The 26,180-nt window shown below is 37.6% G+C and overlaps 1 protein-coding gene across 1 annotated transcript; it reads left to right on the top strand.

Annotated features, from left to right (window-relative positions):
- Nucleotides 1-19,312: 19,312 nt before the first annotated feature.
- On the top strand, nucleotides 19,313-24,527 carry RGS1 (regulator of G protein signaling 1). Its single transcript, XM_027843468.1, has 5 exons — nucleotides 19,313-19,489; nucleotides 19,855-19,935; nucleotides 20,361-20,422; nucleotides 21,943-22,106; nucleotides 23,670-24,527. The coding sequence occupies exons 1-5, from the start codon at nucleotides 19,350-19,352 to the stop codon at nucleotides 23,853-23,855; spliced, it is 633 nt and encodes a 210-aa protein (XP_027699269.1). The 5' UTR covers nucleotides 19,313-19,349; the 3' UTR covers nucleotides 23,856-24,527.
- Nucleotides 24,528-26,180: the final 1,653 nt, after the last annotated feature.

Here is a 26,180-nt window from a genome sequence, read left to right as displayed (position 1 = left end):
ATAGGTGAGCAGAAATAATGGCATTTTAAAAACTGTTTTTACTGTCTTTTCCCCTATGAAACCCAATTTGTTATTGGCCTCTATGACTCCAGGAGACCATGATACAAATACCTTTTCAAAAGTCTATGATAACCTACATCATAGTTGAAATTACTTTATCGGGTAATTTTTCCTATGTGACAGCTGGCTTTAGTGAGAACTGGGCACAGCATAATTAGATTTTGATAAGGAATAGATCTGAAACCCAGGGACAGAGGTCTGCATGATATAAAGTTTGGGGGATACATAACACTAGAACTTTGGACACTTAAGAAAGTGGGAATGCACACTAAGCTGGTAGATTCTGAACCCATCTGCTGGCATGTCAGAATCTTAGTGATGGTGCAGATGATCATGGGTGTCATTGATTCATCAGGTCAGGGAGTGACTGGTATCATGTTCTGCGTTCAAAAATCCTTACCAATTTTGTAATTAATAGCTAACACCAGCTTACTGCTAAAAGGTACCATAAAAGGTACCATTACAATAAAGCAATATCAAACATTTTATAGCAAGTCTTTTTTCTGATAGAGGTCTTATTTCTCAAATATCTATCAAGAACAGAACTGAGTCAAATTTATAAAAATAAGTTATTCCCTAATAGATAAGTGGTCAAAGGATATAAACAAAAAGTTTTCAGAAGAAGAAATCAAAGCTATCTGTAATCATACGAAAAAAGCTCTACATCACTATTGATTAGAGAAAAGCAAATTAAAACAACTCTGAGGTACCATCTCACACCTATCAGAAATGACAAATGCTGAAGGGGATAAGGGAAAAGTAGGTATATTAAAGAATTGTGTGTGGAGTAATGAACTGGTTCAAATATTCTGGAGAACAATTTGGATCTAGTTCCAAAAGGCTATAAAACTGTGTGCCTTTTGACCCAGAAATACCACTAAGTCTAAATCCCAAAGAGATCAAAGAAAAAGTAAAATGACCTATATGATCAAAATATTTATAGCAGCTTTTTTGTGGTGGCAAAGAAGTGGAAATCAAAGGGACGTTCATTAACTGGGCAATGCCTGAACAAGATATGGCATATGATTGTGATGGAGTACTATTGTGTTGAAGGAAAGGGGGTGATTTCAGAAAAACATGACAAGATCTATATGAACTGATACAAAGTGAAGAGAAAAGAACTGGAAATCGTTGTACATAGTAACATTGATGTTGTAATGATGATCAACATTAAAAAACTTGGCTACTCTGATCAATACGATAATCCAAGAAAATTCCAAAGGACTCATGATGAAAAAATGCTATCTAATTCCAGAAAGAGAACTGATGAACTCTGACTAGAAATTGAAATAAAATTTTCTCATTTTCTTTATTTTTCTTGCTTTTTTTGAAATATGGCTAATATGGAACTATTGCAGGGTACTTGGGGTGGGGGAGGGGTAGGAAAGAGGAGATAATTTGGAACTCAAAATTTAAAAAGAAAACTGTTTAAAATAGTGAGATTTAAAAAAAAATCTATCAAAAATGTTTCATTATATTGTGACTGTCAGTTTCCACAGGCCCTAGAAGACAAAGCATAGAAAATCTTAAGAAAACTTGAACCCTATATTTGGGAGTATATCTATCTCAACAATAATTAGAACAATGATTCATTAAGACCCGCTGGGTTTACTCTAGGCCAAAAGTTCTTAACCTGGGGTCCACAGATCCTCTACTAAGGTCTGTTAATAGATTTAAGGGGGTGCTTGAATTTGGATGGGAAAAAGTTGCATCTTTATTTTCACTTACCTCTAACAAAATTTATCATTTGCTTAAAAAAAAAAACAAAAAAAAATATTCTGAGAATGTATCTACAGGCTTCAGCAGACAGCTGAAGTGTTCTCTAACATAAAGACTAATAGTCTCTGATCTAGGCATGGAATTTTGGAGATCTTTTCTCATAGCTTGTAACATTAAAAAAAAAACCTATGGCATGCTGAAAAACTTTTAAGAATATATCATAACACTTTTAAAATGGGAAATTGGCTTATTCTGTTAGTTTATTTTCAAGTCATTTTAAACATGTTAGTTCATATATTGAGTTCAAAATAAACAGGCTATTAATATCGGTAATTTTTTTTTATTTTTAGAAAATAACAGGGACTTGTAAAGTCTGGAAGAACACAGAGAACATGTCAGAGGAGCATGCTTGCCAACTTAAAGTATTGCTCTGCATCAAGAGCTGAAGACTCTTCTGTTTTGTGCAACAGAAAAGAGGTGGGAGAAGGAACAGGGTAGGGGCACAGCTAACAAGTAAACAAATGGCTTGAAACCATCAAGAATGGAAGCCAACTGCCAAATGAATGAATGATCATGAAAAGCCTTTCATAACATACCCTCTTCCTTAACCTTTCCAGTCTTCTCACACCCCACCATTCTATTATCTAGTGACACTGGCCTCTTTATTGTTTCTCACAAAAGAAACTCCATCTCAGGCTCCAGGTATTTTGACTGACTGTCTTCCATGCCTGCAATTGTCTCCCTCCTCACGTCTGCCTCCTGGCTTCCTTCAAGTTTCAGCTAAAACTCTATCTTGTTTAAGAAGTTTTTCCCATTTCCCCACAATGCTAGTGCCTTCCCTTGGTTGATTATCTCTGATGTATCCTATATACAGCTTGTTCAAACACAGTTGTTTATTAATTGTCTCCCTAGATAAGTTATTAGCTCTTTAAGAGTAGGGATTGCCTTTGCTCTCTCTTTGTATCCCAATTGCTTAGCACAGTACTTGGCACATAGTAATCACTTAATAAATGTTTATTGACTGAATAAATGAAAAAATAAAAGAAAAATCATTTATTAAGCACTTATTTTACAAGTCACTGTGTATGCACTTGGGATACAAATAGAAAAGCAAGATGAACTCTTCTCTCTTTTCAAGGAGCTCACAATCTAATTAGGGAACAATATATCTAAGAGGTTTCAGCTGCAAGTCAGATTAAAACCCTATGGTGCTTAGAATATAGTGACAAAGTAGATAACAATGCATCTTCTTTATATTATGACCACTGATAAAATCATATCCTTTTCTGAGGCTGAACAGTTTGACAATGCTAAGAACTTTAGTGGCAAGAAATTTGATTTCTGGGTCTTCAATAACTTCAATTAGCCTTTGACAACTCCATAGTATGTCCTTAGCTCACCTCTTCTGTGATCTGCCACTAGGGGTAAACAAATTAAATTATGCCTTTGTAACTAGGCCTTTGTAGCATGCCCAGATACACTTAAAACGGAAGCACCCTTATTCATTGCATTCCTACAGCATGGGTAGGAGTAGCCTCCTTTAATTAACTTCATAGAAAGAACAGACTACATCTTTAACAACTACCAGACTAGGACGGTTCGTTTCTTTCTTGCACACTCTTTCCTCTTGCTCCCAGAGGTTTAAGATGACACCACAATTCATCATTAACTGAACCAGAAGGAAGGAAATTGCCCCTACTCTACCCTCCACTCCTCTCATCTTTTATCCTGGTTCTAAGAAATAGACCTGGAGAGTTTGTATTGTTCGGTTTCGTTTGTCCTTCTTGGTTTTAGGTGAAGGCAGCAATCTCCCCCCTGAGGAGGATTTCAAACCATGGCAACTTTGGAACCAAGATCCCAGGCAGGATATTATTGTCAGTCTGGCAAGTAAACCCAGAGAAGCCAGGGAGATTTAGGCCTGAGGGAGATTTTGGACTTGGAACTGTATTCTATAGTAGTAGTGTCAATCTCAAATACAAATGGGGCCATTGGTCTGTACATAAGGATCCTTGGCCTATATATTGACAGTTTTAAAATGTAATATTATCTATGCTTTATTACATTTTAAATTTATTTTGTGAAATATCTCCTTATTGCATGTTACTTTTGTTCATACAGCCCTTGGCAGTGCATGCAAGGAGTTAGAGGCCTCTAACTTTCTTTAGGAACTGAGTTCTTTAGGAACTGAGCCAAGCTGTTTATATACTTGTGTTTAGATCTTTGATGTAACTACTTCTTTACAAAAGCAAATCCAACTGTTAGTAGTTAAATGGATTTGGAGTACAAGGGACCCACTCTGTACATTTGAAGCAATATTATTTGTTGGGGCTAGAGACATTGTCAGAGAGCCTAGACACCCCCCCACCCAGTACGCTGGGGAAGGGTGAGACATAACATATCTAGCCTTTAGGCAGTGGGGGGCCAGGGTAGTCAGTTTTATACTTTCACGACTATTCTGCTTAGGGTCAGTTCTAAACACAATCCTACATCATAACCTAAGATATATAGTATTTTCATAGCTACAAATTCATAAACTCTAACAGCTGGAAAAGATCTTAGAGGTCATCTAGTCCAATCCCAATACAAAGGTGCTTAAACATCACTTTGAACATTTGTACAGAGGAGTATATAAGTGTCTAACTGAAAACCTCTCATCTTCAGAGAACAAATGGTAACACAGTTAACAACCCTCAAAAGGTTTCAAGATTAATTTCATTTCAATGCTTTCTAAAATTCCCTAAAATTCCACTGCTCCAATTTCAAAGCAGTAGAATGCCACCAAATATTTCTGCATTATATGGCCAACAAAATGTCAGATGCTATAATCTAATGACTTAAAGTCACTTTCTTCAGTAGAAAAAGTATTCCTAGAAGTCAATATCCAATAAGTCTGACATCAATACTTGGCCCCTAAAATTTATTTAAATGAAAACAAACAAAACACTAGAAAGAACATTAAGAAAGAGCAACTAATGGAACCCTCTTCAATAAGTGTCATGAACTTGGAAAGAACATAGTATACCATGCAGCTTTTATAGATTTTTCCAAGAGAATTACAAAGTTAATGGGAAAAAGGGAAGTAAAATGGATGACTGATAACACAACCCAAGTCATTAAGCACTTCAGTGTTTAAGAAAAAACCAAAGCAAAATGCTGGTACATTCCGATCAGTGACTCAAACTCACAAAGCCACTCCATGTCTGTCTGATTTTTGGAATTGGACTCTTTTCTGAGAATTGCATCTACCTGCCCTGTCCCTTCCTTGACCACTGCTCTTGCTGCATGTGAAGTATTATGTCCCACAGTACCCTGTCTACGACTGAGCAAATAAAATGGCAGACCTCTGGGGTCACAGACCATTGTTGTCATTGGGGTTTCAAAATAAAGAGTGCCTCACCTCCTTGCTCAATTTTATTTGCAAAGCATAATCAAATTGACTCAATCTTTCCACTGGTGGAAAGGTTGTAAATAATAAAATTGTAATAAAGGAAAACAAATCCCCTTTAGAGGAACTACTTCAGGGGTACATATTGACACTATCATCTTTAAATTGGAAGAAGGATCTATTAATGATTTCTACAATTATTTCAATTAAATTTAGGCTTTTTTAAGTAGTGCCTACTATGTTCAAGCCAGGGGATAGAGATGCAAAGATGAAAATAAAAACCATAAAATGCTTTCCTTCATGTAGATTATATTGTAATACAGGATAAATGAATGAATAAATGAATGAGGGAATGAATGAAGCATATATTAAGTGCTCACTGTGTGTGAAGCACTGTGCTCAGCTCTGGATACAAGCAAAAATAGAAAATAGGAGAATAGAAAAGTAATACAGTCCCTTATCTCAGGGAGCTTACATTTGAATGGGGGAAGGAATACACATGGAAGTAGGTGGAGCCAAGACAACAGAGTAAAGGCAGAGACTTGCCTGAGCTCTCCACCTACCCCTCCAAGAACCTTTAAAAATGACTCTAAACAAATTCTAGAGCAGCAAACCCCATAAAAAGACAGAGTGAAACAAATCCCCAACCCAAGACAACCTGGAAGGTTGACAGGAAAGGTCAGTTACACCAGGATGAGAGAGAAGCACTGTCCAGTGCAGGCCATGCCAGCACATACCTGGCCCCAGTAAACTGGGAGCAGGCCTCAGGGGAACCAAATCATTGGCAGCAGGGGTGGTTTCCAGACCTCTCAGCCCACAGATACCAAAGACAACTTAGAGGGTCAGCAGGAAAAATCTGTGTGACCTGAGTGAGAGAGGAGCACAGTCCAACACAGGCTGCACTAGCACAGCCCCAGCAAACCAGGAACAGGTCTCGGAAGTGACAGAATCAGCAATGGCAGCAGCTGCTTCCAGATCTCTCAACCCACAGATGGTAATAGGGTGAAATAATTAGTCAGAAGGAGTTTACAGGAATCTCTTTGCTAGCACTGAGGCAGGATTCTGTTGCTTTGCCCCATACTCAGGGAGGAGGAGCACTAGCAGAGCAGAGTTTGAGGCAGCAGTGGAGGAGGGACCCACCTCACAGTCCCAGGGCAGAAAAGAGTTCTTGTGGTCTCTCACAGATCAGAGTGCAGACCAGGAGAGGAGTAATGCCACTCCTTAGATCATACTACCTTGGAAGATTTGAAAACTTACAGGTCCCTAGGAGTCTCTCTGAAAACAACTGCACAAAACCCCTGAAGCTTGGGACAGTTCACCCTCCACCCTGGAAGTAGAGCCCTAAAGGTCAAGTAATAGATTGCGAAAATGAGCTAACAACAGGAAAAAAAAAACTCTCCCTATAGAAACTTACTTTGGTGACAAGGAAGATAAAAACGCACACTCAGAAGAAAACAAAGTAAAAGCTACTACATCCAAAGCCTCCAAGAAAAATATGAATTGGTCTCAGGCCATGGAAGAGCTCAAAAAAGAATTTTGAAAATCAAATGAAAGAATTAGAGGAAAAATTGCGCATGAAAAATGGGAGCAATGCAAGAAAATTGTGGAAAAATGAGCCAGCAACTTAGTAAAGGAAACATAAAAAAAAATGCTGAAGAAAATAATACTTAAAAAAATAGACTAGACCAAATAGTAAAAGATGCCCAAAAAGCCAATGAGGAGAAGTATACCTTAAAAAACAGAATTGGCCAAATGGAAAAGGAAGTCCAAAAGTTCACTGAAGAAATAATTCCTTAAAAATTATAATGGAGCATATGGAAGCTAATGACTTTATGAGAAATCAAGAAATCATAAAACAAAACCAAAAGAATGGAAAAAAAAATAGAAGACTATGTGAAATATCTTATTGGAAAAACAACTGACCTGGAAAAATAGAATCAGGAGAGAAAATTTAAAGATTACTGGACTTAATGAAAGCCTTGATCAAAAAAAGACATCATCTTTCAAGAAATTATCAAGGAAAACTACCCTGATATTCTAGAACCAGAGGATAAAATAGAAATTGAAAGAATTCATTGATCACTTCCAGAAAGAGATCCCAAAATGAAAACTCCCAGGAATGTTATAGCCAAATTCCAGAGCTCCCAGGTCAGGTAGAGAATATTGCAAGCACCCAGAAAGAAACAATTCAAGTATCATGGAACCACAATTAGGATAACACAAGATTTAGTAGTTTCTACATTAAAGAATCAGAAGACTTAGAATATCATATTCTGGAAGGCAAAAAGGAGCTAGGATTGTAACCAAGAATCATCTACTTAGGAAAACTGAGTATAATCCATGGGGGGTGGGGGGGAGGAATGGACATTGAAAATCCTCTATCTCATTGAAACATTCTTGAGAAAAGACCAGAATTAAATAGAAAATTTTATTTTCAAATATGTGACTCAAGAGAAGCATGAAAATGTAAACAGGAAATAGAAATCATAAGGGACTTATCAAAGTTAAACTGTTTACATTCCTGCATGGAAAGATGATATTTGTAACTCATAAGACTTTTCTTATGAGTTATGGGTAGTTGGAAGGAGTGTATATATAGACAGAGGGCACAGGTGTTGGTTGAATATGAAGGGATGTTATCTAAAAAATAAAATTAAGGGATGAGCGAGGAATGTACTTGGAGAAAGAGAAAAGGACAGGTAGAATGGGGTAAATTATTTCACATAAAAGAGGCAAAAAAAACCAAGCTTTACCAGTAGAGGTGAAGAACAGGGAGGTGAAGGGGAGTGAGTGAACCTTACTCTCATCAGAACTTGGTCAAAGAGGGAACAACAAACACGCTCAATTGAGTATAGAAATCTTAAGCTACAGGACAGTAGGGGGAAGGGGATAAGAGAAGGGGGTGATAAAAGGGAGGGCAGATTGGGGGAAAGGGTAGTCAGAAGCTAAACACTTTTGAGGAGAGACAGAGTGAAAGGAGAGAGAGAATAGAATAAATGGGGGGTGGGAATAGGATGGAGGGAAATACAGTTAGTCTTTTATAACATGACTATTATGGAAGTGTTCTTCATGACTATATATGTATAACCTATATCAAATTGCCTGCCTTCTCAATGAGGGTGTTGGGATAGGGTAAGGGAGAGAATTTGGAACTCAAATGTTGAAATTGTTTTTTTACACATAACTGGGGGAAAATAAAATAATAAAACAAGGGAAAAAAAGAATACACATGGAAGATTTCGACTGCAAGTCACATGAAGAGATTCCATGATCTTTAGGGTACAACAGCAAAGCTGCCAGAAATGCTTCTTGTTTATTGTTTATTATCAACATTTTCAGATGTTGAATCACTTGACAATTCCAGGAACTGTGGTAACAAGAACTTTCTTTTCTAGGTCTTCAGTAGCTGTAGCTATAGAATTTGGAGGATTAGTTGTCAGGCTGTACCTCAACAGCACAGTGGCCATGGACACTGGACTAGAAGCCCAATATTCCAAAGGCTCTTGGGTTCAGGGTCCTGGACTGTTGCTATTAGGGTCTAAGGGAAGCTATGGTTGAATTGGTGGTGATTGATTTGCCTGGAATGTAATGTCTCTCATCTGCCCTTCAGGGTGCATGTGAGCACCAAGTACTTCATCTAGGCTAGCTTGCTTGCCTTGTGAGTGGAAATTGATTGGCATTTGGTAGTGATGACTGGCCAATTCCCCACCTCTCCAGGTGAGGCCTATGAAGAAAACAGGACAAGTAGTTGTGGGGGGAGGGGGATGTTGACATTTTCAGTGCTGTTCTGCCTATCTGCCTATTAGTGGCAATTGGTCAACATTTGTCAGTGGTAATGAGAAAAGTGGGCCCCTTTTCAACAGATTTTTTCCCCTCAGTGATGGTTATATAGGTTGTGCTGGAAAGTGGTCTGATAGCATGGGCAACACTGCTACTCCCAAGACCCATAGACTCAAGGTTTAAGGTTGGCTTCATTAGGTACCAGGGAGACAAGGTGGTCAAAGTGGTAGTGGTGGCAGTTTGACTTGCCTGAGCCATGTAGACTGCCATCTCCCCCTCAGGATGCTCTGACTAGAGTCCAAGTTAGAATGTGATAGGTAACAACAACTAGCATTCATGTACTACTCTCAGTGGAGGCCTTCCTGAATCAAAATCCAGCATTCCAGAGGAGGCCAAACAAAGAAACATGAGAGATTGAGGGAGGCAGAGATAACATCACTTGAAAGAAAGAGACCTAGGTTTTGTGACAGAAGATATTGATTTGATCCTCATGTCTGACACTTATTAGTGCCAGACTCACTAAATATCTCTGAGCCTCAGTTTCTTCATGTGTCAAAAGCAGATAAAATTTACATTATTCACTACACAGGGTTGTCATAATGTTCAGTTGAGATACAGACTCTGAAGTAGTATATGGTTATATGTGAATTGTTATCTCCCTACTAGATTAAGATCTTGAGGGAAGGGATCATATTTTGACTCTATCTCTGCCACTACCCAGCGCTCTACTCATCATATAATAGTTATCGAATAAATGTATGTCGATATGAAAGTTACAACTGGGGAACCAAGGAAGGCTTCATGGAAGAGGTAATGCATAAAATGGACCTTCAAAGAGAGAAGGATTTTAATGGATAGAGATGAAGAAGGACCCCATTCCAGATATGGAATAGCATAAGCAAATCAACGGATGGAGGAAAAGAGGATAACATAGTCCAGTTTGGTTGAAGTAGCACATGTAATAAGAAGTAATATGAAAACATCCCCCAAAATTAAATGGAGCCAGATTGTGGCAAGCCTGAATGCCCGGCTAAGGAGCTTGAATTTTATTTGGTAGGCAGTGGGGACATACTTAATGTTTTTGAAGAGAGGAATAACACAATCAGAATTGTGCATTATCACTTTGGTAAGCAGTATGGAGGATGGAGAGAAGAGAGGAAGCTGGAGACAAGAAGATCAAGGAAGAGGCTCTTACAAGAGAATTCATGATAAAGTAATAAGACTTGAAACTAAGGTGGTAAAAAAGAGCAAAAAGGGCATGGACAAAGGGGAAAGATATTGCAGAGGTCAATGTGACAGGATTAGGCACTTAGATGTGGAAAGAGAAGGAAACAAAATAATACTAGCTGACGTGGTCCCTTCCCTCAAGGAAATTTCAGGCTTCAAGCTTGTGTGACTGGGAACATTGGCAGGGCTATCAGCCAAAATAAAAAAGTTAGGAAGGGAAAAGGAAACATGCATTTATTAAGTGCCTACTAGGTACCAGGCATTGTGCTAAGCATTTTATAATGTATTATTTCATTTGATCGTTTGATCTTTATAACTACTGAGATGTAGATATTATCATTCCCATTTTACATTTATTATAACTGAGGCAGGCAGAGGTTGACTGATTTGCCCAGGCTCAATCAATTACATAAGGATCTAAGACAAAGTTTGAAACCTGGTCTTCAACTCCAGAGCCACACTCTATCCATTGAGCCCCCAGGAAGAGAGGAAGGCATGAGTTTTGTTCGTTTTGTTTTGGGGGTGTATAATGCAGGGTTTGGGTTATTATGGGAGTATAAATGAAATGGTGGATGAAACAAAGATTCCCAATTAGGATTCTTATCTCACTCAGTCTTGATAGATATGTGTTTGGGGGGTTTTATGTTTAAAAAGAGATAACGATGAAAAAAGAACAATAGATTGTTTTCCTACTCAGAGTTTGCATTTATGGAACTGTTACCTACATTCAGAGTTCATCAGTTCCCTCTCTGGAGTTGGATTGCATTTTTTCATCATGAGTCCTTTTGAATTGTCTTGGATAATTGTCTTGATCAGAGTAGTTGTCTTTCATAGCTGATCACAGTACAATATTGCTGTTACTGTGTACAATGTATCAGTACATGTAAATCTTCAGGGTTTTTTTTCTGAAACCATCCTGTTCATTTATTTTTCATAGCACAATAATATTCCACCACAATCATACACCACAACTTGTTCACCCATTTCCCAATTGACTGGCATCCCCTTGGTTTCCAATTCTTTACCACCACAAAAGAGCTGCTATAAATATTTTTTTCCTACAAATAGGTCCTTTCCCCCTTTTTATAATCTCTTTTGGATACAGACCCAGTAGTGGTATTGCTGGGTATAGATAGTTTTTATAGCCCTTTGGGCATAGTTCCAAATTGCTCTCCAGAATTGTTGAATCAGTTCACTACTCCACCAACAATGCTTTAGTGTCCTTATTTTTCACATCCTCTCTAGCATTTGTCATTTTCCTTTTGTCTCATGTTAGTGACATGAAATGGTGTTTCATACTGTACATGCTTGTTGACTGAGTGACTACTTGATAATGGAGGTTTTTCTGAAGTTTTTTCATAGAAGTAAGAACATTTCTTTCTATACCATTGACTCTAATGAAGTAAAGGGCAACTAGGTAGTGCAGTGGACAGAATGCCTAGAGTCGGGAAGACCAGTGTTCAAATCCAGTCACAGACACTTATAGCAATGTGACCCTGGACAAGTCACTTAATCCTGTTGGCCTCAGTTTCCTCATCTGTAAAATGAGCTTGAGAAGGAAATGGCAAACCACTCTAGTATCTTTGTCAAGAAAACCCTGAGATCACAAAGAGTTGGATGTGACTGAAACAAATGAAAAACAATGAAGTAAGCTTATTTTTATTGATGAAACTGACAGATCATATTGATATTTATTCTTCATATACTCTCCAGTTGATATAGTCTACATCTAAATTTCAAAAACAGCTTCAAAAAAAAAAAAATTCAAGACTCCTTCAAACACTACCAAAAGGAGGATTCTACTCTAAATTACCAGTGTTAGAAATTGGCCATCTACACAATTTATACATAGAGCCAGAAGATTTAGTGCTAAAAGAGACCTCAGAGGTCACTGAACAAACCTCCACTATTTTATAAACAAGAGTACTGATGTCCAGAGAAATTAATTAACTTGTTCAGTGTTAAACAGATAATAAATAGCAGAATCAGGGTTTTAAAGACATATGTAAGATGCCTGACTTCAATCCAGTCCTCTCTCTGCCATACTCCTGCCTATTAATTCATGGCATGATAAAATTCCTGAGAATAATTTGACTCCCACAGCTTGAAAAACATATACTAACTCTAATCTCAAACAATTTTTAAATCCCCAAAATATTTTAAATTCTTCCATTCCTATGATACTATGAAGCTTCTTCTTGGTTCAAAATTATGAAGGAAGGGTTCAAGTCTAGACCTGTGATTTCATTAGTATAGGAAACTCTCACATGAGAAAACTCCCTCCGCCAAAGCAGATCAGTCCCTCTTCTGCAACTGAGCACCTTTTAGAGAGATGCTTAGAGATCTTAGAAGTTAAGCGAATTGCCTGAGGGTCACAAGCCAGTACAGCTAGTTCTGGATTAGTGGGAATAATGAATCCCCTGAAGCCATTCCATATATCCAAATTTGCATTTCATAATTATGTAAAATATAGTAATTGTTCCATTCCAATGGAAACATGAAGCACAAATTCAAATATGTGGCTGCTTCTGGGGATATGTTATTCACACTCATCAAGACCAACTTTATGTGATAAAGGCAAGCCTTGACCTCACTTCTGTTTGGCTTCAAAGACAACTCTCTATACAGGTTACCACACTGCTTTTTGGAAAAAAGTACTTGTAATGAAAAAGTAATAATTGTGAGCAGCATTATGCCTCCCTTTTCAGGTGTTCCACCTTTATTTCCCATTCAGCTATTTCATCAACTAGAACCAATTGCTTAAGGTACATATGGGATGTGCTATTTGATTTCCACCATCCCCTCCCCCATATAGGCATTTCAGGACCAGGGCCTAGCACTGAAACATTTTGAGACTGGAAAGACAGGAAGCCACTTCAAAAATTATTTAGCCATAAATGTGCTCAGTACAATGCTTGATCATGCCTCAGTATTGGCTTTACAGCCTAGTCTATGGCTGTTGTCTGTATAACACAACTGAGTCTGAGATGGTACTGTTTTCCGTGAAGGCATCAAAATTTCACTTGTCTTTGTAATACCCAGCATCTAGCACAGTGTCTAACAGCTATAAGTACTTAATGAATGTTTGTTGAATTGAATTCTTACAATGTACTGTACAGTACATATTTTACCCAGTATTCATAGACTATTGCAATGGCTTGAAGGGTTCTTCCTGTCCTCACTCTGTTCCTACAAGTCATCCTTCATGATACCATCAGAATAAGTAAATTTGTGCATGGATCCACTCATGTTACTCCTCTGCTTAACATTTTCCGGGAGCTCTGTATTTTGTAACAATAAAAAAGACCACACTCCTTTGCCTCCAAAATCAGGCACTGACTGATCTTTCCAGTTTTATCACATATCATTACCCTCTGATCAATACTCCAGTCAAATTGGCATGTTCTGTACCTTCCAAAATTAACCTTTATTTTCTTATTTCCGTTGTTTTGCTCACATTATCCCCATATCCCTACAACATACACTTTCCCTGTGACAGTCAGACAGGACCAGCAGAATATTAACTATGTTAGCTAGTATTATATGTTAGCTATTATTATAGTTATTAACTATGTCTTGTATGATTTTTATGAGGTTTAGGTTTGAGTCAAAGAAAGAGTCTATGCTCAGTTGAGTGTCTGGCAGACTCCTTATGTACTTTTAATGGAGGTGGTGGTAAGCTATCAGAGGTTCATCACCCCAGATTTTTGTGCCTGTATTATGCTAGCCTAGGAGTCTGCCCCCTTCAGGGGTTCTTGATCCAGCTATGAAAGTAATAGCTAAGAGGAAGTAATGAGGTGGGCTAGTTGAAGGGTCAGGTTTTTATGTTGTTTCACCCTGAACAAGCTGACCTTTCATGTTACAATTCCGTTTCTACACATAGCATTGCAGAAGCTTTCAATTAAGGGACGATGAATGTAGAATTCTTGAGTTGAGGTCTTCCCCATGCATGCTGTTAAAGTTATATTACACATAATACAAACAGAGTAAAAAACTAGTGGGAAGTAGGATAGACATTAAATCAGGGACTGTTTTCTGTCTTGGTTTGAGGATCTCCTTTTCTGCACCAAATCAGGAATACAAGTACAGGAAAGATACAGTACCTAGTAATGGCAGCGCTAGTGCTCATGAGCAGAAGTATGTGTGTAACAAGAACCTAGAATAGCCATAATTACTGTTAATCAGAATTTAGAAGTCATCTAGTCCAATACCTTCAAGAAAACAGACCCAAAGAGGTTGAGACCCAAAGAGGCTGAGAGACTTACCCAGGGCCATATGAAGTAAGTAGAACAGGGATTTGAACTCGGGTTTTATGACCTTAAGTTCAGTATTTCTTCTGTTGTACCTCATTAACTTCCAATATGGAGAGTATACAGCATAAGTACTCTATACAGAGTAGACTCACACTAAATATTTGTTGAATTAGTATATTAATAAAACTGTGTACCTTACCTCTTTAATCCCTCTAATAGCCTGTAATCGTCTTCAAGATATGCACATATCTTACCTAAACTTTGTGATGGTGTTTTTTCTTCCCAACACCTAGCATGATGCACACAGAGCTAATGGATGTTTGCTGATTGTAGAATTTTGTGTTCATTCCCACTACTTTTAACCACACAACTATCTGATGAACTTAATAAGATTGTTGAAATAACTATATTGACTATTGTCTGTTCATTGTTTCAGACATAGATTTCAGCTTCACAATTGCAAACATTTCTTAATGTGGAAAAGTAGTGGGCTTATTGAAATTAATTGGGTCAAAGAAATTCGAGGGCACAATTTCCTTGTTAGATAGGTAAACACATCACCTACACCATTTCTTAGGTGGGAGACACACAGGAGGGCTTCTAGCACCTCTCTAACTAGTAGGTTTGCTTTTAATCCAGTCAGACAAGAAGACAGGAATGGAGTCATAATAAGGGGTTAAATAAACTTACTTTATTCTGGGCTAGTCTTCTCAAAGGGAATTTGATGATAATGGGAACATCAACTCCTACAGTTTTCCCTAATAGCCCTTCTCACAGGGTCCAGGTTGAAGGGGGGAGTCAATAACCTTTCCATGGGGTCAATTGAGACAGGCACAATTTGTTCATTCCCCTAAATCCCCTCAAGCCTCAATGCAGGCCAATTGAGACAAACACACAGATTCCCCCTTCCAAGCTTTGATGGGGGCCTACCAAGACACTCACGGCATTTTAGCTTGTGCATCCACCCCTAAGGGGGTCCCCCCTCACTGACCAGTGCCCACCTGCTTTATAGGGCAATAGACAGAGAAGGGATATTTCCAACAATAGCTTCGCAATTTTACATTACTTCATCCCTATATCTACTGCCACTTCGCAGTAGAAACTGTTTTCAACCATGATTGTGAGAACTCATATCTAACACCTGGAAACTAGAGATTGTTATGACTATGGATCCTGGGGGAAAAGACTCTAATAAAGAATAACAAAAATCCACCTTACAGACACTAAAATTCACCTTACATTCTTGATGGGTGTTAACTGAGTATTTACTTTTATGTTCCACCAGAGTCATCCCAAACTCAACACATCTAAAATGGATCTTCTCTCTAAAACTTACTCCCTTTTCAAATTCTTGATTTTGTGGAAGGCTCCGTCATCCTTTTAGCTACCCAGATATACAACTTCCTAGTCATCCTTGACTCTTGACCTTCCCTTATCCTTTATAGCCAATCAATTGCCATCTGGTCAATTCTACTTCCATGAAGTAACTCGCACCTGCTCCCTCTTTACCCCCTTATAACATCAACCTCATCATTTCTCACCTGCACTACTCTGTGTAACAGCCTCCTAATTGAATTCCCAGCTTCTATTCTCTCCCCTTACCAAATCATCGTCCACAGAGCTGGCAAAATAATCTTCTTAAAGCAAAAATCTCTGTTGTTTCTCTCCTCGAGAATTTTTAGTGACTCCCTCTAGCCTCTTTTCCGTTTAAAATATAAAGCTCTATGTAATCTGGCTTCAGTCTAACTTTCTGGACTTATCCATATTAATCCCCTTCAGAAACTCAATTTTCCATACAAGCTGGTCTGCTTACTTTTACCCAAACTTGGCATTCTATCTCATGCTGCTGTACTTTTAAACAGGCTGTAAGGCTTTCCTGATCCCCCTGAGAATATCATATTTTTTTGTTTGAATGTTATATCCCCAATATGTCCCCAGTTCCCACTAGAATGTAAGCTATGTTTCATTTGTTTTTAAATCTCCAGAGTCTAACATAATGCCTTGCACATAATATTTAGTAAGTGATTATTGAATTCAAATGAATTGAAAAAAAAAATAGTCCTGATCTTGTATTTTTTCACTGTTTCCTATTTGTTGTACGATACAAATTTTAAAACTGGATATAATACAGGATTGCTTATAGGAAGCTTTGAGCACATAGGTCTGGGTCATACCCTCTAAAACTTCTTCAGCCTTAGTTCCACATTTTCAGTTGAAGTAATGACAAGTTTTCACAAAATTAATCTCTCTGAGTTAAGACCAAAATGAAGACACAGAAAGTGGTATAACTAGATTATTTTGTTCATATTTATATGACCATGATACCTGACACTCTGTCCTTCACCACTGCAATTACTCAGAATTGAAGGGGGAAAAAGCATGCCTGACCAGAGAGAATCTGATCACGGTCAGGTCCCCATGATCTAACCTGGTTCATATGATCCTAGATTCTTCAGAGGACCCTGGAACATGAGTTACAAATATATCAGTCAGAGTCATAATTTAAACAGGGAGTATAAGTAAAGACTAAACCACAGGAAATGTATAAACCAATATATTTGTGTCATCAGGCTTTGAGACTCAAGTTTTATGTGGTTCAGCACAAATCTTGCCAGTCCCCTTTCATAGGTTATCATGTTATCTCAATTGCTACTTTATACCCCTCCATAGCTTATATTTCCCACCATCCCAACTTGGACCATGGGAACCAAATATTTCCCATTCACTGCAACTACAAGTAAACTAAGAAAATCTTAATACTCTGAAGGTACGGAGCAGCTAGATGGTGCAGTGGATAGAGCACTGGCCCTAAAGTCAGGAGGACCTGAGTTCAAATCTGACCTCAGACACATAACACTTAGTAACTGTGTGGCTCTGGGCAAGTCACTTAATGCCAATTGCCTAAAAAAAAAATACTATGAAGGTGTTTATCAAGGGTATTGATGTCTCTCATATTTTATAGTAATGTGAAAAGGAGAGGTCAAGTCAACAAGCATTTTTTAAGTGCCTAATATGTGCTAGACACTGTTCTAAGGACTGGACACATTTAAAAACAAAGGCAAAAAACAGTCCCTGCTTTGAAGGAGCTTATAGTCTAATGAGGAGACAACATGTAAACAACTCTGCACAAACAAGCTATCTGCAGGAAAAAGTGTAGATATTCTCAGAGGGAAGGTCAAATCATTTGCTACAGCCCCATGGCTAGATAGCAATAGAGCAAAAATTGAGGATTAGAACTTGGGTCTTCTGATTACTTACCCCCACCACACATACACACACCAGACTTCTTCCCTCCTTGCTGAACCTTAATACACGAATAAACTGACACATCTACATATAATATTAATAGCTCCCATTCCTATTATCTCTTCTGTTAAAACATGCAAATAGATCAAGAAAACAGTTTCCATAATTTCTCCTCTCCCCCTCACCCATCTTTTGTTTACTCTTAAACAGAAGCATGTACTGTTGTCAGAAGTCTCTCTGGACAAAATAGGGCAACTCTCTAAAATTTAGGCACCCCATCTGGAAAATGGGGATAATACTAGCTTTGGTAGCTATTCACCAAGTTGTTGAGAGGCTAAATTGAAAAGCTTATTGTCAGTTGAGACCAGGGTAAGACATTGCACAATGTATTTACATCCTTGCCAGGGCAAGCAAAAAGATAAGTGAAAGGATCAGCCAGTTGCTAACTATTGTCTCAAGAGACAACAGCTGATTAAAAGTCACTCCCTTAAACAATTCATTTCCATCTCACTCTTCCCCTTTTTTGGGGGGAGGGGGAAGGGAGGGTCAGGCCTGACCAGAAGTATCTACCTATAGAGGCAATGTGTGGAAGCTATTGGATTTAGATTCAGAGATTGTAAATTAGACCCTGTCTCTGCCATTTATTATCTGTGCATTCTTAGCATGTCACTTGACAAGTCACATCTGCAAAAAGAGGTTTAGTCTAGGTGACCTCCATAGAGCTCTAAACCTTTGATCCTGTACATTTCAAAGCTGGTTTGGCTATACCATTGTAGGAATGCTGCCTGAGTTTTTTGCAGCATCACCAGGAGAGTACATATCAACCTACCTTGGCAAGGTTCACATCTGTTCTGCCCTGTTTGCATAAGCAAGGAATCACAAGGATATTTGATCTATAAATTGTACCTATTGGGCTGAGATAGAAAACTATTATTTCCTAGTACCCTCAGCCCACCAAACTGTGATTCAAAAGAGGCAAACAGAAGAACTAATTTTCCCTAGTCCCTGCAGAATTGGAACATTTATTTTAAAATAAAACTAACATTTGTGCCTAATTGAGTTTTATTTAACCCTGGGCTTAACAAGGCCAGTGACTGCAACAGAGAACTACTTCACAAATGGAATTTCTTGACCTCTTACTATATTGTCCACGAATAAAGCAATGACATATTCCAGTAAATTTAGTGGAAAGTTAAAGTGTGACTGGGACATTCTATATCCCAGTAAGCACATGATGAGTGGTCACACCCACAGCAAAATGTGTCTATAGCTAAACAGTGGGAATTAAAAAAAATCCCTTAAAGCTCTTCAAGTTAAACTTTCAGGCAAATTTTAACCTTGCAATCTTGTGATGCAATTAAACCCAGACAAACATCACCTAAGCCTGGTGGTTTGCAGTTCTAATGTTCAAGAAACACTCTGTGTATGTGTACATATATGTATGTGTGTGCATTTTCTAACCAAGCAACCTGTTCTCATTTGATTAGGTTTCAACCACAAGACATCACAGTATGTTTTCTTTCAAGATACACGTCACAAGGAGCCCAGAAAAAGGGAACTTCCAGTTCTGTGGTAACATCACTTGATAAACAGATTGGTCTGTATAGAGAGAGAGCCAGTTTGCATTTACTATATAAAGCTATGCAACCGTTGATGAACAGCCATTCAGAGTGGTGACTATGAGAGCAGCAGCCATCTCCACTCCAAGACTAAACAAAATGCCAGGAATATTCTTTCCCTCTGCTAACCCTGGTGAATTGAAAGGATCTGATCACTGTCTACTAGATGACAAAACTCAGAAAAAGAGACCAAAGGCTTTGTAAGTTTAATTGACTTCATGCTTTGCATTTTGAAATTAAACGATTTTAAATGGCGGGAGAATAAGTATAAGGAAGGGAGAGCTGAGTACTTAGCTATCACTTGCGGGGAGTGCTACTGTAATTTTTTGTCGTGAATTGAAAGGGATATAAATTGCGCTAACCTTAGGTGAGGATTTCTACAGAGTTCTCCACATGAATGTAGATTTCAATTTAACATACAATAGAATAGAATAATTCATCAAAATTGTTTCTTGCTAGATTTAACCAAAGGTACTTTCTGTGGTGGTGGTGATGATGTTTGCTTTTATATGTGTAAATGTATAAAACCACAGATACTTATTATCAGTTTTACTCTCTTTTGTAGTGGAACAGACCTGAAAGCCTATTTGAAATCCATGTTACCACATCTGGAATCTGGGATCAAATCTTCCAAGTCCAAAGACATGTAAGTAGTCTATTTCAATGATTCGTTAGTATTAACCACAGTAGTTACCTAATCATTATACCTGCATTTTAACAAGATAAGTCCCCAGAAGATGCATATTAATTGATTTCAGATTTCAACCCACTTAAGAGTATATTTTTCAGGTAGCAAACCAAGTTGATTTTATTTAATTTCATATTATTTTGCATTGAATTAGCAAAGAGCATTTTTTTCTATTTTATTTTCAGTGGAATTTTAGTTGATCCTATTGAAGGGCTCTAAAGTCCTTACAATCAGTTAGTTTATTAATAAAATTCATTACCAGCCCTGACCTTGATCTGAAATGTTACCAAAAGCCACTGGCAAACACATTGAAAAAGAATCTTTTTTTTTTTCAAATTAAATGCATAATTTGCTAATTTAATTAAACTTTTCCTTCTCTGTAGACTTTCTGCAACAGAAGTAATACAGTGGTCTCAGTCTCTGGAAAAACTTCTCACCAACCAAAGTAAGTAGAGAGGATTGATACTGATTTCTTATATCAAAATTAAATTTCATGGCAAAGGATATGTCTGCTCTGAGATACAATATAGAGAGTGTAGGTTACTTTAAAAAAAAAATCTCGTGTTCTTGCTTCTTCATGGTTACTGATGGCATTAGTATAACATGCATCACGAGTTGTTATCCACTTGATTCTGTACCTGTTTCCAGACAAATGTGCCTAGGCAGGAGGCCGAGGGGATGATGTAAGAGCAAACCAATAAGAGCATGCCCAGATCCCCAAAGTAGAATATTATTCAGAACTGTGGCAATGTCTCCATTGCCTTTCTTCAAAGTATTTCTGTTTCCAGTTCTTGTCTAAATGTAAAACATAGAAAGTTGAAGTTGTTTGAAAAGAGCAAAGAGACTGGTGGATTTTTTTTTCCCCTGATCTGAAATGCTATCAATTTTTCTTCTTCCCATGTGCACAGTATAAATTAGCTGGCTCATAACTGGCTTTGTTAGGTATGCTGCTTGTTAAGAGAGATACTAGAGGATTCTAACCAGTTTGTGAGTTGAAGCTGGTCTCACAGACTTCCCAAAGAATCTTGTTAAGCAACTAACCCCTTTAGTCAATAGATTTCCATGTATATTAGAACAATTGAATGCACTTCTTTTGTGGTTGGGTCAGTTATTTCCAACTGAATGATGCAGATTCTTGTATAGGGCTAAACTAATCTACTTTATAGCCTTTAGCTCTTAATAAGATTAAACAAAGTTAATTAAAATGAAGGTCAGTGGACACGTAGAGGCAAAGCCTATGTCTCAGTTTCTCTTGCCTAGAATGATAGAATGTGAGAGCAAAAAAAGGACCATGGATTTCATCTAGTCCAACTTCCTTATTTTATAGATGAGGAAAATAGAAGTTAAATTATTTGCCCAAGGCCATACAGCCAGGTAATGGCAGAGTTGGGATTAGAAAACTTGTCTTCTAACTGGTAGTCCAATGCTCTTACCAGTATGCCAAGCTGCTAGAATGGGGGAGATAATACTCTAACTATTAAACTCACAGGAATGTTCTGATAATTGAAGTTCATTTTTTAAAAAATACATTCTGAATAAAAGTTACTACAAAGTAGCAGAGAGAAGTGATTATTTTGTGGTTCACAGAATTTCAGAAGTTAAAAGGGATCTTAATGAGGATAATATCTAATATACCTAAAAAGGATTCGTCCTTTCTACAACACAAAAAATTTATATATTACAATGAAGCATTGCTCTCCATTTGTCACTAGATACTTGTGTGGCTCTGAATGTCTCTGAACTCCCATTACTTCATTGTAAAATAAGGGAATTGGACTAGAAAATCTCTAAAATCCCTTTTAATTCTAAGAATCTTACATACCATCATACTAGCATTTTAGTAACATCCTTTGGCTCTCATAACAAGAGAATATATGTTCTAGTCTTCTTACATACTTTATCTTTGTCATGAATTTAAAAGTTCAATTAACTTAAAGTTTTATTTTATTTCATTTTAATTTCTAGCTGGGCAAGCTGTCTTTGGTAACTTTCTAAAATCAGAGTTCAGTGAGGAGAATATTGAGTTCTGGTTGGCCTGTGAAGATTACAAACGAACAGAATCTGATCATTTGCACCGCAAAGCTGAAAAGATTTACAAGGCATTTGTTCAATCAGATGCTACAAAACAAGTAAGTAAAGGGCTAATCAAGTTAAGCATCAATATGACTAAAAATGACCTTTAAACTCCATACCAAGGACACCCCTTTCTATCATGGCTCAATCCCAGGCCTGCCCCTTGATCCCTGGGTACCCTTGGGCAGAATTGCTGAAACTTCTGGGCCTCTGATATAAAAAATGAAAGAGTTGGACTAGAAAATCTCTTGCTCAGGTCACTTTCAGCGCTTAAATTGTGATCTTGTGAAACTATGAATAAAAAGGCCAAAGTCTTAATGTTTCTCTTTCTAGAATAGTATACATTCAAAAATACTGATTGTCAATATTTATGACTAGATTAGCATACATTGGATGAAATACATTTTGCAAAATAGACTGTGATTTCCATTGTTGTAGAGAATGCTCACATAGAGCAGCTCTATTGGATTATTGTCTAGCCTCTGAGTATGGGGTTCTTTTTATTTTTCTAGCAGATTGAAGTTTTAGGGTAATTATTGATGATGCGCCACAGGCTTGGCAATTAGAAATTGCAGACTGTGATGGAGGGAAAGGAGGCAGCAATGATGTGATAGAAAGGGCAACACATCTAGAGTCAGAAGTTCTAGGTTTGGTTCCTGACTTTGTCAGTTACTATATATGGGGCCTTGAGCAAATTATGTACCTCCTTTGAGGCCTCAATTTTCTGATCTCTAAAATGAGGATTTTGGACTAGATGATCTCTAAGTTTCCCTTAGTTCTAAAACCATGTGATTTATTGGCAAATTCAATAGCAACAATCAATAGTCACTTTGCTATGGACCTATCTTCCTGTTTGATAAAAGGCACTGGACCAATGTTAAAGGTGCCAAAAGCATGCCAGATAATTGTTTCTCTTCTCTAACCTTCTGTAGTTCTTAATGGTCTTTACCACTAATATGGATCCTTAAGCCTACAATGACTTCAACTATTATTCAGCTGTATCATGTGTATGTGCACCTTGTACTATTACTGAAAGTGTAAGCACTGAGGAAAGAAAAATTTTATACAGTATTGTTTTGTCTACTCCACAGTACCTGATATGGTGTTTGAATATGCAGTGATGGGGAGATCAGGAAGGCGAAGGAATCTATCTGCTTAATTGAAATAAGTGTATAGAATCACAGGATCATAACATCATAGAGCTGTAGTTGAGAGAGACCCCTGAGTCCATCTTGTGTCCAACCACCTCATTTTACAAGTGAAGAAACTAAAGCCCAGAAGACTGTGACATGCCCAAGGTCAACAGATAGTAAGCAGTCAAGGCAGGATATGTAACCAGGTCTTCAGACTAGAGACTTAAAACCCCAACTACTTTGGAACCACCAGTCATTTTAAAGTAATGTCCACTGGAATATAAGCTTCCTGAAGACTAGGATTATTTATTTTTTGGATTTGTATTGCCAGCACCTAGAACAGGGTTCATACCATAGTAGAGGAGATGTATAAATGTTTGTTGAATTAAATTCTTGATAAGATGTTTTAATATAAAGTTTTAACAAACTTATTAGAATTAGTGGGGAAAGACAGCAGTTAATTATGTTGGGTTTTTTGTCTTTTAGATTAATATTGATTTTCATACCCGTGAGTCTACAGCTAAGAAGATTCAAGTGCCAACTCCCACAAGCTTTGATGAAGCCCAAAAAGTTATATATACACTTATGGAGAGGGACTCCTACCCCCGGTTCCTTAAATCTGAAGTTTACTTAAAACTGCTGAGTGAACTTCAGGGTAACAGCCTTAAGTGACTAGTTTCTGGAGGACCTGGGGAACTGAAGATGTCATCAGATCCAAAGGGAATGCTCCAGTGTGTCTCCCTGTGTGAACAACAGTAACTTTGCCTTGCAGGGTGATTCAAGAAGATTAGGGGAAGTACAAATGACTCAGCAAGGATTAGCAGGCACATTGCAGACAGAATCACAGTCTGAAGAAGAGTAAGCCAGATGAAAACTCAAGGATCGAAAGAGGAAGGAGTTACCGCAGCATTATCACAAGACGAGTTCATACTTAAGTGCTGAAAAATATCCCTCAGAATAGAAAAGGTTTTTACATAGCAACTGTTAATAAAGGACATAAAAATAACAGTAAAAAAAAGGCATCCAGGTCCAATGGAAAATATACAATTGGGCATGATAGGGCAAGATGAATAACTCACAAAAATGTTTTTGACTGAGGTTAGATAATATTGTTATTATATATGAAAGCGTGTTATTGCCATTAACATGGGTGATCATTTTTAAAGTATTTATATCATACTGTCACTACTACTCTTGATGGTTTTATTTTTAAGAGCAGATAAAGTGAAATTTAACTAGATATTAAACTATCCTATTTAGAACATGAAAGCACATATTTATGATTTAAATTATCACAGTGTCAATAATAATGTGAATTTTCTATTAAAATGTTTATACCACAAATCCAGTGATTTCTATTCATTTTTATAGACAAAAAAAGTCTTGACATCAATTTTTCAAAGGTATTTGGAAAGTTCCAAATCAGATCACGGGGTGTCTGCTTCAACTTCCCAAGCTATGATCCAAATAAAGATTCTAGATCAAGGTTGCTCCTCCCATCACCACACTAATCCCAAGCACTAGAATTCCTGGTTATAACTCTTATGGAGATAATCAAACGGAGTCTGGTGGAACATTTGTCAGACATGTTATAAAGGGAATCCACATTACATAGTAGCTGAGCTACTTTTTTAATTCTAAGATTTTATGATTCTGATAGAATACTACCAAGTTTGGTGCTGTCACTCACACTTGACATTTTATTCAATCAACATATTTATTAAGCACCTATTTTGTGCCAAACACTGTGCTAGGCACTTAGGATACAAACATAAAAATGAAAGAAGTCTCAGCAGCAAAGTGGAAATTTAGTGATGAAGTAAATAGAGTACAAGATTTAGAGTCTTTCTGATCTGAGTTCATATTTGTCCTTAGGCTCTGTGTGATCTTGGGCAGTCATTTAACCTCTGTTTGCCTCAGTTTCTTCATCTGTAAAATGAGAGCAATAATAGCACCTATCTGACAAAGTTATTGTGAGGATAAAATGAGGTAATATTTGTGAAGCGCTTAGCACATCGCCTGGCACATAGTAGGTACTTAAATAAGTGCTTGTTTTCTTCCTTCCTACTTAGCTTTCTTCTTTCTTAACGTCTTTCTTTCTTTCTTACCCTGAAAGAGCCTACAGTCTATGCAGGGGAGATAGAATGTACATATATAGTTATGTACAAAATAGGTACAGTGATGTCTCATAGGCATCTTAAATTAAAGGTGTCTAAAACTGAATGCATCTCCCCCCCCCCAAACCCTAGCTCTTCCTAATATCCCTATTATTGTTATGGGTGCCACCACATTAGATGATACCTAGGTGTCACCTTTGACTCTTCATTATTACTCTCCTACACAATATGTTGCTAAGTCTTGTCATTTATATTTGCATTTTATCTATCCTATATGTCCCCTTCTCTCCTCTGACACTGATATCACATTGGTACAGGTTCCTATCACCTCACTTCTGGACTAGTGATGTTGCAACCCACTATCAGTTCCAACTGTCTCACTCTAGCACATCCTCAAATCAGCTACTAAAGTGATCTTCCTAAAGCACAAAACTGACTATAACCCGTTCTCTAATCAACTCCGATGGCTTCCTATTGCCCCCTGGAGCAAATATAAAATCCTCTGGCTTGTAAAGCCCTTGATAATCTTTCTCTTTCCTACTTCTCAAGTTTTCTTATACCTTATGCCATATACCTCTGCCACATTGTCTGGGACCCAGTGACACTGGCCTCCTTACTATTTCCCACACTAGAAATTTTATCTCCCAACTATCAAGTTTTCACTTGCTATCCCCCATGCCAAGAATTATCTCCCTCCTCATCTATGCCACCTAGCTATCTTGACTTCCTTCAAGTCTCAGCAATAGTCCACCGTTGTACAAAAAGCCTTACCCAACCCTTCTTAATGCTAATCTCTTACCTCTATTGTATTTAGATAGATAGATAGATAGATAGATAGATAGATAGATAGATAGATAGATAGATAGATAGATAGATAGAT

The sequence above is a fragment of the Vombatus ursinus genome, unplaced genomic scaffold, assembly GCF_900497805.2.
Source record: "Vombatus ursinus unplaced genomic scaffold, bare-nosed wombat genome assembly UNPS02014909.1, whole genome shotgun sequence".
NCBI lineage: Eukaryota > Metazoa > Chordata > Mammalia > Diprotodontia > Vombatidae > Vombatus > Vombatus ursinus.
This window is presented reverse-complemented; position numbering and strand designations above follow the sequence as displayed.